The 13,000-nt window shown below is 37.2% G+C and overlaps 1 protein-coding gene across 2 annotated transcripts in view; it reads left to right on the top strand.

Annotated features, from left to right (window-relative positions):
- LOC117396902 (collagen alpha-1(V) chain-like) overlaps nt 1-13,000 on the top strand; it is a 129,662-nt gene that overhangs the window by 24,348 nt on the left and 92,314 nt on the right. For both annotated transcript variants that reach the window (XM_033995213.3, XM_033995212.3), the window contains exon 2: nt 5,033-5,200. In XM_033995213.3, the coding sequence (XP_033851104.2) occupies nt 5,033-5,200 (168 nt within the window). The remainder of the gene's footprint in view (nt 1-5,032; nt 5,201-13,000) is intronic.

Below are 13,000 nucleotides of genomic sequence, written 5' to 3'. Positions count from 1 at the left end.
GGCCAGGAAGTTTGAAGCCCTCCAACAAAAGGCGGTTGAAGGCATGCTAACTATGTAAGGGGAACCCCATGCTGTATCCCATACATAGATGAATATTCTCAAAAAAGTCAAGAATTCCATTAGGCGTGGGCGAGGAAGACTGTTCTGTACACAACACTATTTATGCAATGCCTTCGCTCCTAGATCACATTTTCACCCTGACCTTGTCATGTCACTCTGCAGGGTTTCAGCATGCAAGCCAGGCTCCGTGGAGTCTAAATGCACAATTAAGTTCCTTTGTGATTAATTAAACATTACTGCGCTTGTTAAGCTGAGTGATGTGATCAAAAGCTGAGTGCTTCTACTTTATGTTGGAATGGTGTGACAAGCTAAAAGCTAAAGGCTAATACATTCATGTAAACCTTGCTGTTACTATTGTGCTAGGCTTTTCTCAAATTCTTAGTTCTTATAAATAATTGGTTTCATATGAGGAGGTGTTTTTGGCTGGCCCCATGCTTTTTCTGCATGGTTTCTGATTTCTGGAATAATGGGGGAATCACATAACAATGTAACTCATAAGAGAGACAGTGATTGGAAAGGAGGTTGCTGAGTTATGCTGTAGAGTTCTTGAGGAGAAAATTACACACTTAATGGCTAGTTTGTACTCCTTTTTGAAAGATGCCTTTTGTATCTTTAGATTACTGCTTTGGTCTGCTCTTTCTGCTTAGACTGTTATTGCCATGTTCCCAAGCTCTGAAAATTGCCATTGTTTTTTCTTGTATTATAATACATTGTGTTAATATTGATGTGGAAGGCACATCATTGTGTGGATGAATACACATTAGGAGTATTTACAATGTTTAATGAAAATATATTTTTTTATATATATGTAAAAGCGGTGATCTGTCTCATCTGGTGCCGTGGGAGTGTACTGACAGATGGAGACTGCCAACCACCCACGTTTAAAAACATATCACACTACCAGTACTACAGCTAGCATCATCTGATTGAAAAGAACATTGAATTAGTCTACATTTGTAAGTTAAGGCAAGGTGATGATAATTTATTTATTTTATTTAATGCAGACATCACTTTCTGGGAACTTGGCACCTCCACAAGGCTCTCTTTGGAGCCGCCTGTGTCTGCGTTATTGCAACATACTGTAAATACTGCTGGAATTTAAATAAAGCCTTCCTGTATGTGTGTTCGTTGGCTGGCCTCCTCTCTTGTGAGACAGTGTGGCTTTGAGGTGACTGGCTCTTGCCTTGTTGGAGAGAGTCCCGTGTCTCCACAATGATGGCCCTTACTGGCAGCGGCGTGCAGTTTGTGTGGTGTTCTCAACACTGTTATTATCCTGTCTTCGACTGGCACTGGGAGCCCACTGTACTGTAGGTGTCACAAGAAACCTCCCCCCTCTCACCTGCCAACTTTTCATACTCTTGTGACACAATGACTTCTGACCTACACGTACAGTAAAACCTGGATTATTGGTCCTCTTGCTTTTTCCTCTGGAAAGTGAATGTATGGGAGTCACCCCCACTTCCTCCAATTGGTATCACTTTAGGGACAAAACCTTCTCAGCAATAAGAGAAAAGGCTGTATCTAGGCTTGTTTATTAAGATTATGGAAGGACTTATGGACAAGATCATAGATAAGCTAGACTATTCGTTTTGGTGTTCTGGTACCTGTTGAACACTGTGAAAGGTTTCTAACCACAGAAATGAAAGCAAAAGCATATGCTGTATTGCAACAAATACATATTTTCAAGCCCAAATACATATTTTATGTTATAATGTTGCTTGGCGCTGGAGAATTGCAACGTTAAAAATGCACCAGTATTTTTGTAATGTAATAATGAAAGTCAAAATGTTTTGACTTGTGGAAGCTGATGCAGTGCATGCAGAGATCACATTATCTGAGGCTTTATACAGTCTAATGTATTGCACAGTGTTAATTATTACACTGCCAAATGGAAAGGACGGTTGCTTTGATATTTACACCAGTTCTGATCCGCAGTGCAGTAATTGTGGGTGACTTTGTTTGAAAAGTTACTGGAATTATTCTTCACAGCACTGTTGACTTTGATAATGTTGTATATATGTAGTACAGTATTTATTTGCAGGCTTTTAGAACTTAATACGCTTCTCATATTAAACTCAAACAAGTGGAAAAAAATGTAAATTCATTTTGAAGTAAACAAGGTAGTTATATAGTTCAGCAGCAGCGAGATTGGATTCACAGGCGAGCTGGCAGGCACCCTGAAGAAATAGCTGGGAAGCTACGCAAGAGAGTATTGCATGGAGCAAAGGGAAGTCTAACCAGTGCCGCTGTTTGATGTGGCCTGTGTAAAATGTGATGATGTTTAAAACGATGCTGGCTGGTGATTTGTTTTTTCCAGAACACTGCCTTGTGTACAGTAATTGTTATTTTATCCTTTGGATTGGATTTTTTAGTATCAGCTGCTATATAATGAGAAGATTCAACTGCAAATTAAAAGCATTGAATGGATGATGGATAAGTACTTATGGGTTCATGTTGAATCTCTGCACAGTTAACAAGTAAAGCCAGGTCTGTGCAGTTCCACTTCAGTAAAGGAGGTTGGACCTCATACAGGTTTTAGTTAAAGAAGGTTGTTACAGTGATATAAAGTATAGATAAATATAAGACTAATAAACATGCAGAGAAAATGATCCCATTATTTTCATCTGATTACATTTTTAATTTCCCTGAGCTGCACAGCTTCCTGCAGCTGCTGCTGTAGGTGGTATCATGAGGATTTCTGTTGAGTTAATCAGAGTGGCAAGAGCACTTAAAAAAAGGGAGGGCTGGTGTGCTGTATTCAGTACTTAATTTAGTGCACTATAGGGATACCAAGTGCAATGCATTTTACTGCAGATTAACATATTGAACTTAGCCATGCTTAATTGCGATTGAATGCAGAACCACAGTTTGCATGCATCTTCAATTGTGAGAAAGTCAAAGCTGATTATTGATGGTGTAGTTGCCAAGAGAAATTATTGCCTGTACTGTATAAGCATTTATTATTATTATTATTATTATTTATTTCTTAGCAGACGCCCTTATCCAGGGCGACTTACAATTGTTACAATATATCACATTATACATTACACATTATTTTTACATACAATTACCCATTTATACAGTTGGGTTTTACTGGAGCAATCTAGGTAAAGTACCTTGCTCAAGGGTACAACAGCAGTGTCCCCTACTGGGGATTGAACCCACAACCCTCCGGTCAAGAGTCCAGAGCCCTAACCACTACTCCACACTGCTGCCCGATTTAATACACTGGAGTTGCTTGGCCTTTGAAAGGAAGGGTTAATTACTGGTATTATCCCTGCTTGTCAGACCTGCAGAGGCCTGGTTTCAGTTGAAGCAGAATTAAAGCATTAATGGCTTAGCCCAAGGGGATCAGGTACAATAGCTAGAGCTGATAATTTGCTGTTCAGGATCCCTATTTATGCTGTTACTGTTTTTGGTAGTTCATGTGCAGAAATGCTTGCCTGTCTGTCTCACAACAAAAAAAAAATTGCCTTTTGAAAGTGGTAGCCATTTTACTACTTACCGTATTTGCTGCTATCTCATATTTTCAGCTCATTTTGAACTAGTACATATTCTGAATTCATATCAGTGCAGCTGTAAATAAAGTAAATAACATCATTTACAGGCTTTAGGGTAAAGTATAACTTTATTGAACTTTCCAATATGGCATAACCACAGTGTTCTGAAGGAAATTCAGGAGTTAGTCAGAATTATTATTTCATAGTTTTACCTATTTTTTAACTACCTATTTTGCATATTCATAGTACTGTTAATAGGTTTATATTTTGGGATTTTGGTTATTGTTCTTAAAAAATTCTGGTAGAATAGAAGGGTGTTTTTACCATTTACGACTTCTCAAGCATGCATCTGTTATTCATTTAACTCGTATCCAGAGCCAAGAGATTACTATATCGCTGATTGTATACTGTTTCCAGCAGTATTTTCAGCTGCTGTTGCAGAGATTCGTTAATTCAGTAAATACACAAAATGTGTATAGCCCTCTGTGTTCAATACAGAAACTGGTCTGGTCCTGGGCATGGATTTCTTTGCTCTCTAGAGTATTTTCAGTTCCTAGAATCAAAGGGTACATTGCTACAGTCATTATACAGTCCAGATGTTAGAAATCAGTCCGGGTAAGTCATTGGATACATTCACTCAATATCTATTGATTCTGCAGTTAGTTTGACAATGAGTGTTTGAAAAAATAGAAAATATGCGTCATTCTATTACAAAAAAAAAAAAGTTGCATCTATTCTGTATTGCAAGTTTTTTTTTTTGATTACTTATTATTTTCTTTAATTCTCATTCACCGTAATACGGTGGCCCTACTGGGAGACTGGTTCTGCAGTCTTTTTGTTGTAGTATCTCTGAGTACCCACTAGAGGGTGCATTTCTTGTGGTAAGAAGAGGGGGAAAAAACGTTATCGGCGTTGATTGTGGTCAAAATTAGTCTTTGACACGCTGAATATGAATGAGTGTGCACTGGGTATTAGGATTATGCAATTCTGTTGTCATTATATGATGGACTCATATTTTACCGAACATTATAATTATATGAGACAGGACTGCTACTAACACAGACAAATTCAGGAAATATTTCATTTTAATGAAGGAGAAAAAAAGGCAAATTAAGGAGTCTGCCTGTCAAAGAGGAAGATTTAGTTGGTCTGTGAGTTTTAATGCAAACAAGTAGTTCAGTGTTAAAAGCAGACACCTTTTGATCTGGAGGTTAAGAGTTCCCTGTCTGTGGTAGCCTGACCACGTGTCTGGATGCTGGATAAGTCCATTAGAAAATTATGCTGAAGAGAATATGAGTGGCTGTTTTGACATTCAAAGCTGAGTAGAAAAGTGAATTGAAGTATAGTTCTGAACTTCTGTCTTTATAGATCAAAAGGAAAGCTGCCTAAAAAAACAATAGTATTTAATGACATGCTGTTGTTATTATTATTGATTTATTTAACATTGTCTCTCTTATTTTGTGTTTTCACAGCGGGCCCTGCAGATCTCTTGAAGATATTAGATTTTCACAATTTACCTGAAGGTGTAACAAAAACAACAGGCCTTTGTCCACACAGAAAATCTTCAAGTGGGCCAGATGTCGCTTATAGAGTAACAAAGGAAGCCCAGCTAAGTGCCCCCACGAAGCAGTTATATCCTGGTAAGAGAAACTTATTCAAATATTCAAATATTCAAAGCACATACCACATGGGGCTACTGCTGTATGGGCAGGTATACTCTACTGTTTCCTTTAAGAATTATCTAGAAATTGTTTTTTTTGGTGAGAGAAAACAAGGTTTGCATACACAAAAAACACCCACACACTAAAATACTGTGAGTTCTGTTTACATATGACCTCCTAAATATTACCATCCAAATTAATTGCAGAGGTTTTCACCTCCAGTAATAGCTCAAGTTAGGTGGCATCAGAAATAACTGTATAAAATAATAACAATCAGAATTAAATTAAAATGCTGCCTGTCACTTTTAAATGAAACCATTTCAAATAGCAAATATACAGTGCATATAAAGCACGTAACACAAGGATGATTGTGGGGGAGCCACAACTACTGTTTCTGCTTGAAATGAATGGAAACTAGGTTTTGGTCCTCCTGTCTATGAAGCGTGGGAGCTGTCAGGTTTTACCAACTTGCACTGGTGTCTCTCCAGGGGTAGGAAGAACAGACCTCCATCTCTGAAGGAACCCTTTTACATTTTATTGACTACAGTACGTTCCCTAAATGATTGGAGCCTTGCATGCCTGGGAAACAAACACTGGTGGGAGCTGTAAAATACAAAGTGAAATTGCGTAAAAAGTAAATACTGATTCTGTTATTTAGCAAGCACACAGGAACACTAAGAGGGCGTGGAATGAGGATTACAAACTAAACTAATCTGTGGAGATTAGGTACATTTCCAGCGTGTGGGCTTGTGGACAGGATGGTCGAGTGGTGATGTCACATACCAGGAAGTAACCACACACAGGCAAGGTACTATGGGCTGAGTCGCAAACGTGCTTGTATTTGTTTTATTAATAATAAATAAAACGTTTAAACAAAACAAAACACTTTACACAAAACAAAAAGGCACGTTGGCCAAAACAAACAATGAACAGAGACAAAGAAGCACACAATCTGGTCCTAATCCAGCACGAGTAGCAATTGTTTATATATTTTCCGTTCTTACTTTTTAAGTTTCGCCTCTTTTATGCAGCTGTGCCTGAGCTAGATTGCTTGTCAATCTCATTCAGTGAAATTCTTCTACAGTACTTTCAGTGTCTGGTTTTCAACAAAAGAGGATGACTGAATACGCAAGTGGGTTGCCATCTTCATACATGTCAGCGAAATAAACACCACTCTATGGGGAATTCGGTTTATAGAACAAGCACAATGTTATGAAAAGAAAGTATGTTTCAGCCTCAACTAAACAGCTGAATTCAGGAAATCACACATCTGCTTATTGATTTGTCCGGTCATTCTGCTGTTGGATATGATTAGATACAAGAACAAGTTCCCCCCCAAAAAAGCCATTCACTCTGTAGCGTTAAATACGAAAAAGTAATTAAATGCTAGATCTTGTTGTAACATCGCACCAAGACAACATATCACATGCATACATACATTTGTCAACACTAGGGATAGTAGCTTGACAACTTTTAAATGAATCTGTTAAAAAAAAAAAAAAAAAAAAAAAAAAAACTTCTGGAAAAGGACCAACCACAGTACTATTATTAAAATCAGTTTTTACCTCCCAGTTACATAAACTGATTTCCGTATTCAGAATTACATCATTACCGTCCCCTCAGGTTAAAATGTGTGATTAAATGCTGTTTATATAGGCTTGATGTTTCCACTGACGCAGAACACTGCTGTGTATACAATCTAGAACTGCATTGCACAGCTTTCTGTTCTAACACGGTCTATAATGCATTGACTCCACCATTGCTTAAAACATGTGTTGCTTCAATATACAATGCTCTCTCTCTCACTCTTCTTCTTCTCTGCTCTAATACTGTCTTTGATGTGACATGAGAGACAGTACTTTATCACTTTTGCTGAAATGTGTGTCCGCTTGACAAATGCGTTTCCTTAGTTTTACTTGGGTGTTATGATTTGTATGTTTTTTAAAGGTTACAGATGTAAGATAATCACTAAATGTTGCTCTAAATTACTTCAGAGTTCTTGATTTTACAACATTATCTTCACTCCCATCCTTCACTGTACCTGTTGTAAAAGCCTTTTAACACAACTGTTGAAGCAACTTTTTAATAAACTCAACAAAAGGGTAGAATTGCTGGAAAGAGTCCCCTGTAACTGATTGCTTGAAAGTTGCCTTGTGGTTCATGGGCTTTACTGCTACTGTACAATCTCAAGTTTCTGGGTCATTCCACATTATTTTATTTCTTATGGTGGACCCCTCTGTAACAGGGCTGCTGTACACTATAACATCTGTCATAAATAAAGTTATTCTCTTTATTACTGTGCTCTGTGTTTCTGATTCAATGTACATTAAAATACTGTCTGTTTCTGATTTTAATAGCAGTAAATTTGTTCTGAATTAAGAATTGTTAAACTCCAAACTAAAAACAAGTGAGCTGACGTGGCTAGCGTCTCCTGACTTCAATGTCGATAGTGAAAGGGTTACCGTGAAAGATCTTTCCAGATGTTTTCATTCTCTTGCCAGCCCTTAGGAGCTGTTTCCTGTCAAACTATAAATCATCTGACATAAAGATCATGTATGCAGCTGCACGGTAATGCAGAGCCTAGCACACCCTCAATCTGAGCGTATACCCCCGACTCAAAACTGATGTGGCCAGGCTGCATTAATACATGGGATGGAAGAACCTCTTCTTCTGTTCCCAAAACAAAAAGGAGGGAATCTAATTAAACTGAATCTGCAATTCATGGCAGTCCCAGAACAGCAGGTTTTGAGCAGAGAAGCCGTTATCCTATGATGGATGCCTTTGGAACTCAAACCTCTTATTCTTGCAACGGAATGTATACGTGTGAAAAAGTATATTAATTCATTGCAATGATCTTTTGTTAAGTGCCCTTGTCTTACAGCAATGGCAGCTGCATCTAATAATAATATGTAATAATTTCACCGTTGAGTCTCATAAAGATAAAGCTCGGGACGAACACTATCCACTAAACCTTCTATGAGGCTGTCACAAAGACGGCCAGAGTGGGTGGCGTCAGACCAGAAAGGAATCCAAACACAGACAGTGGTTGTGATGAGCTGAGTGCAATGGCTGCACTCAGCGTTTATTAACAAATAAAAGGGTTGAAAACAGCACAAAAACAGGACACGGCACTCGAGCCAAAACCAAAAAGACAAACAAAACGTACTACACTTAAACAGACAGACGAACAAACACGGTGAGTGAAAACACTTCTAATTTACGTTCTTACTTTGTTTTATTTTCTCCTTCTCTCTCTCCCGTTCTCCACTCACCGAACACCAACCCTGAGTGCAAGAAATGTGCGTCTATATATACTATTGTGCTGGGATTCAATTACTAATTAATTATTCACTTGAATCCCAGCACGTGAATTAATTCTGTGCAACCCCGTGCTCACATATTACATTTAACCAGCACGTGAAGTGATTTGTGCTCTCCTCGTGCCTAAATACAAATCTACACTTTTTAAATACACGTGAAACACAGACCCGTTTATATCCCGTGTACCAATCTATACACCGACATTAACACACGCAACATCCAACATACAACACAGATCACACAAATGCACACAGGGGCGGGGCACTTTGCCACAGAGGCACAGAAAATAAACACGACACTTGAACTTAGGATACCAGCTTCCTTCGGAGAAACTATATTTATTAAGAATCTACACCGCTTTTGTTCAGAACACATTCTCAATTAAATTTGTTTTATTTGTTTACAACATAGTTCTATCTTTCAAGAATGTCATCCTATTTTTAAGCTTTTGGAAGAAAAAGAAAAGTAGCCCCTTTCAGAGATTATGTTCATCAAGAGTTTGGGCCCTCGATTTAAAAATGATAAGTTTAAAACAATAATCCTATCTTTAAGAACTCCATTCTAAAAAAAAGCTTTATACAATTCAGTACCATGTTGTTCAGGCATACAAAACAATCTTGTCCACCCATCTAAAATGTGAATCTTTTTGGTATAGCTTGACTTCAATATTGATGTCTTTTTTTAGCTGCCCACTCATCCCTATTGATGTCACTTGTATCCTCTCCTGCTTATGTGGTTATAATGTGTTTGGAAACTAATACGCTTACTAGGCAATAATAAAAACAGACGCTTATAATGCGTTTAAGTAAAAATGCATATACTGCATTAAGTAAAAATAAATATAATGCATTAGCTTGGTTATGTATGAATAATATGCTTTTTCAACATTTTAAATTAGAATAATAATTAATTTCAGCAAGCTAGCATCTTAGTTAAACATCCTGACCAGATCCTGTACTAACACCTATTAGCAAAATACATTTTGTGGTAATTCTTCAGAAACACATTACCAGACCGCAATTGATACTGCATTTGCAAGCAATCGTCATGTTTTTTCAGTTAACGGATAGTTCGTTTAGATGGTAATCGCTAAGCACAAACTTAGTTTAGCAGTTCACAGACAGTTCAATTTGTTATTCTCAGAAAAGCTGTTAGTTGAAAACATATAGGCCCCTGTTTTGTTATAAAAAGTTCAGTGTGTGTGCAGGTTCTTAAAAAAACTGTTAGTTTGAAAGCAAGCAGGTTCCTTCCTGCTTCTGTCTTCTGTAACTGAAAACTCCACTTTGTTCATTCAGTTAGGGTGAAAGGCTTCAGATCCCTTCTTCAGGGCAGGTAGCCCAGCTAAACTTCCTGTGTTCTCCCTACATTGTATCAGTCATAATTCTAGCCAGTTGGTATTTCTACTACTAAATTAGACAAAGAGCCTGCATTAACACCTGTGCCTACTTTGTATATTTTCCACATCAGGCCAGGCCTAAGGATCTTAACTAGCCTCATGACGCCGTCATGATAATCACACTGTAATTACATAAAAAGTAGAGATTTTACAATGTAGTTGCTATGTAACATACAATGTAAAAGTATAATTACAGTGGAGTAAAGGACACTTTAAAGTAGTGTTAACTGTGGCTGCCAGGTTTTAGAAGTTAATTTGCTGCCTGTCTACATTGTTCAGCAATAAACTGCAGTCAGACTGCTGTAAAAGGGCTGGGATAAAGGGAATCTTACGAGAGCAGTGTTCAAGGGATTTCAGTCTTCAGTGCAGTCGGTCCCTAATACTTGAATAAAACGAGCCAGCTAATAGGCCTATGATTTGACCCATATTTTAAGCCCAGTTGATACTCTGAAGACATTGACAAATACAGGGGCCAGCAACTATTAGAAGAACGTTTGGGTTTTCAGAATTCTTAGACGTTTTAAAATATTGGGCGTGCTGCAGGAAAGTTAAAATAGCCTAATCCTTTTATGAAAGCTTGTTTAGACATACCATTGAGTTCTGAGAAGTCAGTTCCTCAGAATCCAAACAAAAAAGGAAAGATGCCAGATCTAAGCCGTGTACTCTCCTAAAGAGGTGAGCTAATATAGTCGCCCTGGATAAGGGCGTCTGCTAAGAAATACATAATAATAATAATATATTTGCCAAACAAATGACAACTCTGAATGTATACAGTACAATAGGAGGGATACGTGAAGAGATTACATTTACTATATTTGTTTACAATCCGCTTAGTTATTCATCTATGTGTCACATGACCAGGTGGATAAAGCAATATTATTGTAGCTATACATTGTATTCTTTTTTAATAAAAGCATCCCGTGTGTATGCTGTATATGGATGAAAGCCATGCAGACTCCACATTGGAGGCATACAACTTTTCTATAATTTTTTAACAAAGTTTTAGTATAACAAAACAACTTTATGTATTTTGATAATCTGCTTGATGATACGATGAAAAGTAGTAAATACTGATTTCTTGGCGAATTGATTTATGAAGCAATTTAAACTGTGATGCTTGCAAATATTAATCTACCCTTTTAAAAGACTGAAAGGTTAATCAGAATAGCCCATAAGATGCTTACATGAATTTGTTAAATGCAGCTTGTTTTAATGAGCTTCTGTCTTTAGTTTACAGTTCTGGAAACTGGAGAAGACTTAGTCAAAACAGCTGTGTTTTATTTAACACACTTGCTCTCTAGCTCAATGTATATAATTAACAGTAAATGTGTGTGTGTGTACGCGTGTGTGTGTGTGTGTGTGTGCATATGTGTGCATACCTGAGAATATACCCTTCTTAACATGTTAAAACAATCGTGGAAGACAAGCAAAAGCCATTGTTTAAATCAATTTAAATACTGTGCAATTCCCCTCATAAAACAGTCTCAACCTTTTTTTTTTTCCTATAGCAAATGTGTGTCACGTGACTCTGAAAAGAGATGACACTGCAAAGTGACCCGCACATTCTCAGATGATGTCCCAGACGCACATATGGAATGCTTTATCCTAGCTTTAGCTAGCTTGTGGTAGCTGAAGTGTGAAGCATAGCAAATGAAACTTGGCATCCCAATCGGTCAAACCATGTGAAATCTGCTGAGTGTGGGTCACCCCAGGACGTGGCTGGAGCTTGGCTTTCCTTTCACAACCTATCTGGTTCAAGTAGATTTACACTTTGCATATATGATGAAGGGACTTGTGAAGCATTTCACTTTGGAGGAAAACTTCTATTAGATTATGTTCGTTTTCAGTAATTACTACCGTCGTGAAGTTGGCATTCCATTTTGGAATCTGGAATCTTGTGTTGTACATGTTTTATGCCACGAATGGTGAAGAGTGACCGTATATCTTCCAGAGACTTACAGTGTGGCACGAGTGACATAAATCTGATAGAACACAGCATTCCAGGCAGTAACATATTCCTGCCATATGGTTTTAATTCAGTGTTCTTAAAATGTATATTTGTATTGCATATTAAAGGACTGTATGCTGTATTCATCTGCACTGTCCAGTAAAACACATTTAGAATATGTTTTTAAACCTAATGCAAGCTGGTAACCAGGCAACAGTATGATTTTAAATCAAAACATAAAACTAAGGTTAGTATAATATTAAATAGCGACATTAATAAAAGACTGTAGTTCCGTCTACTAGGTTTGATTGAACATTTGTATAAAACATTTTTGTTCAATGTATTTCACATTAATCTTGTGAGGTAGAATATAGTACAATATATTATTTCAGAGAACCAAATACTGTACATGTTCAAACAAAAACAAAAAAAAATGTTGCTAGTCAGCACATACCGTACAGTACAGTGTTCCACAATACATTTAGACTGGGTCATATACTTCAGTGTAATGACAGTCAAAACTATGAGACAACAGAAGTATGTATAGGCTGAGGTTCCACCATTAAGAAGCCATTTGGAAAAAATTGTCATTTTAACTGTGGAGAGGCTACAGGGATGCAGCAACAATGGTTTAATGCTTTACAGACGGGATGTGATCGAAACGTTTCTCTTTTAGAAACTGCAAAAGGCAACTGATTTGCCCTTAACTGTTTCAGAAGGACATCAACGGTATTTGCAGGGTGCTTTGAGGAATTCTCTAGAAGTAACAAATTGCTGATTAAAATCCATCAATAGAAGCAAAAAAAAAAGAATTACAATATGTAACACAATTTTTGTTCCTGGGTAGTAAGTGTTATTTTCTAATTGCTTATGCCTCAAAAGTATAGAAAATGGCTATTATTCCCCACAAACTTTGCTTTTGTGACCAGGACAGTGATATTTTGAAATTTACCTATTTCCAATGAGAAAACGGGCAAATTTGTGTCTTTTCGTTCACATAAAGTCAGAAAAAAACAACATATGAATCCAAATTAACATGTATTTATACTAAAGTAATACAAAAATGACTACAAAAGATTTAGAAGTGAGTAGTTTTTCGAGATTATACTGTAAA

The sequence above is a fragment of the Acipenser ruthenus genome, chromosome 31, assembly GCF_902713425.1.
Source record: "Acipenser ruthenus chromosome 31, fAciRut3.2 maternal haplotype, whole genome shotgun sequence".
NCBI lineage: Eukaryota > Metazoa > Chordata > Actinopteri > Acipenseriformes > Acipenseridae > Acipenser > Acipenser ruthenus.
This window is presented reverse-complemented; position numbering and strand designations above follow the sequence as displayed.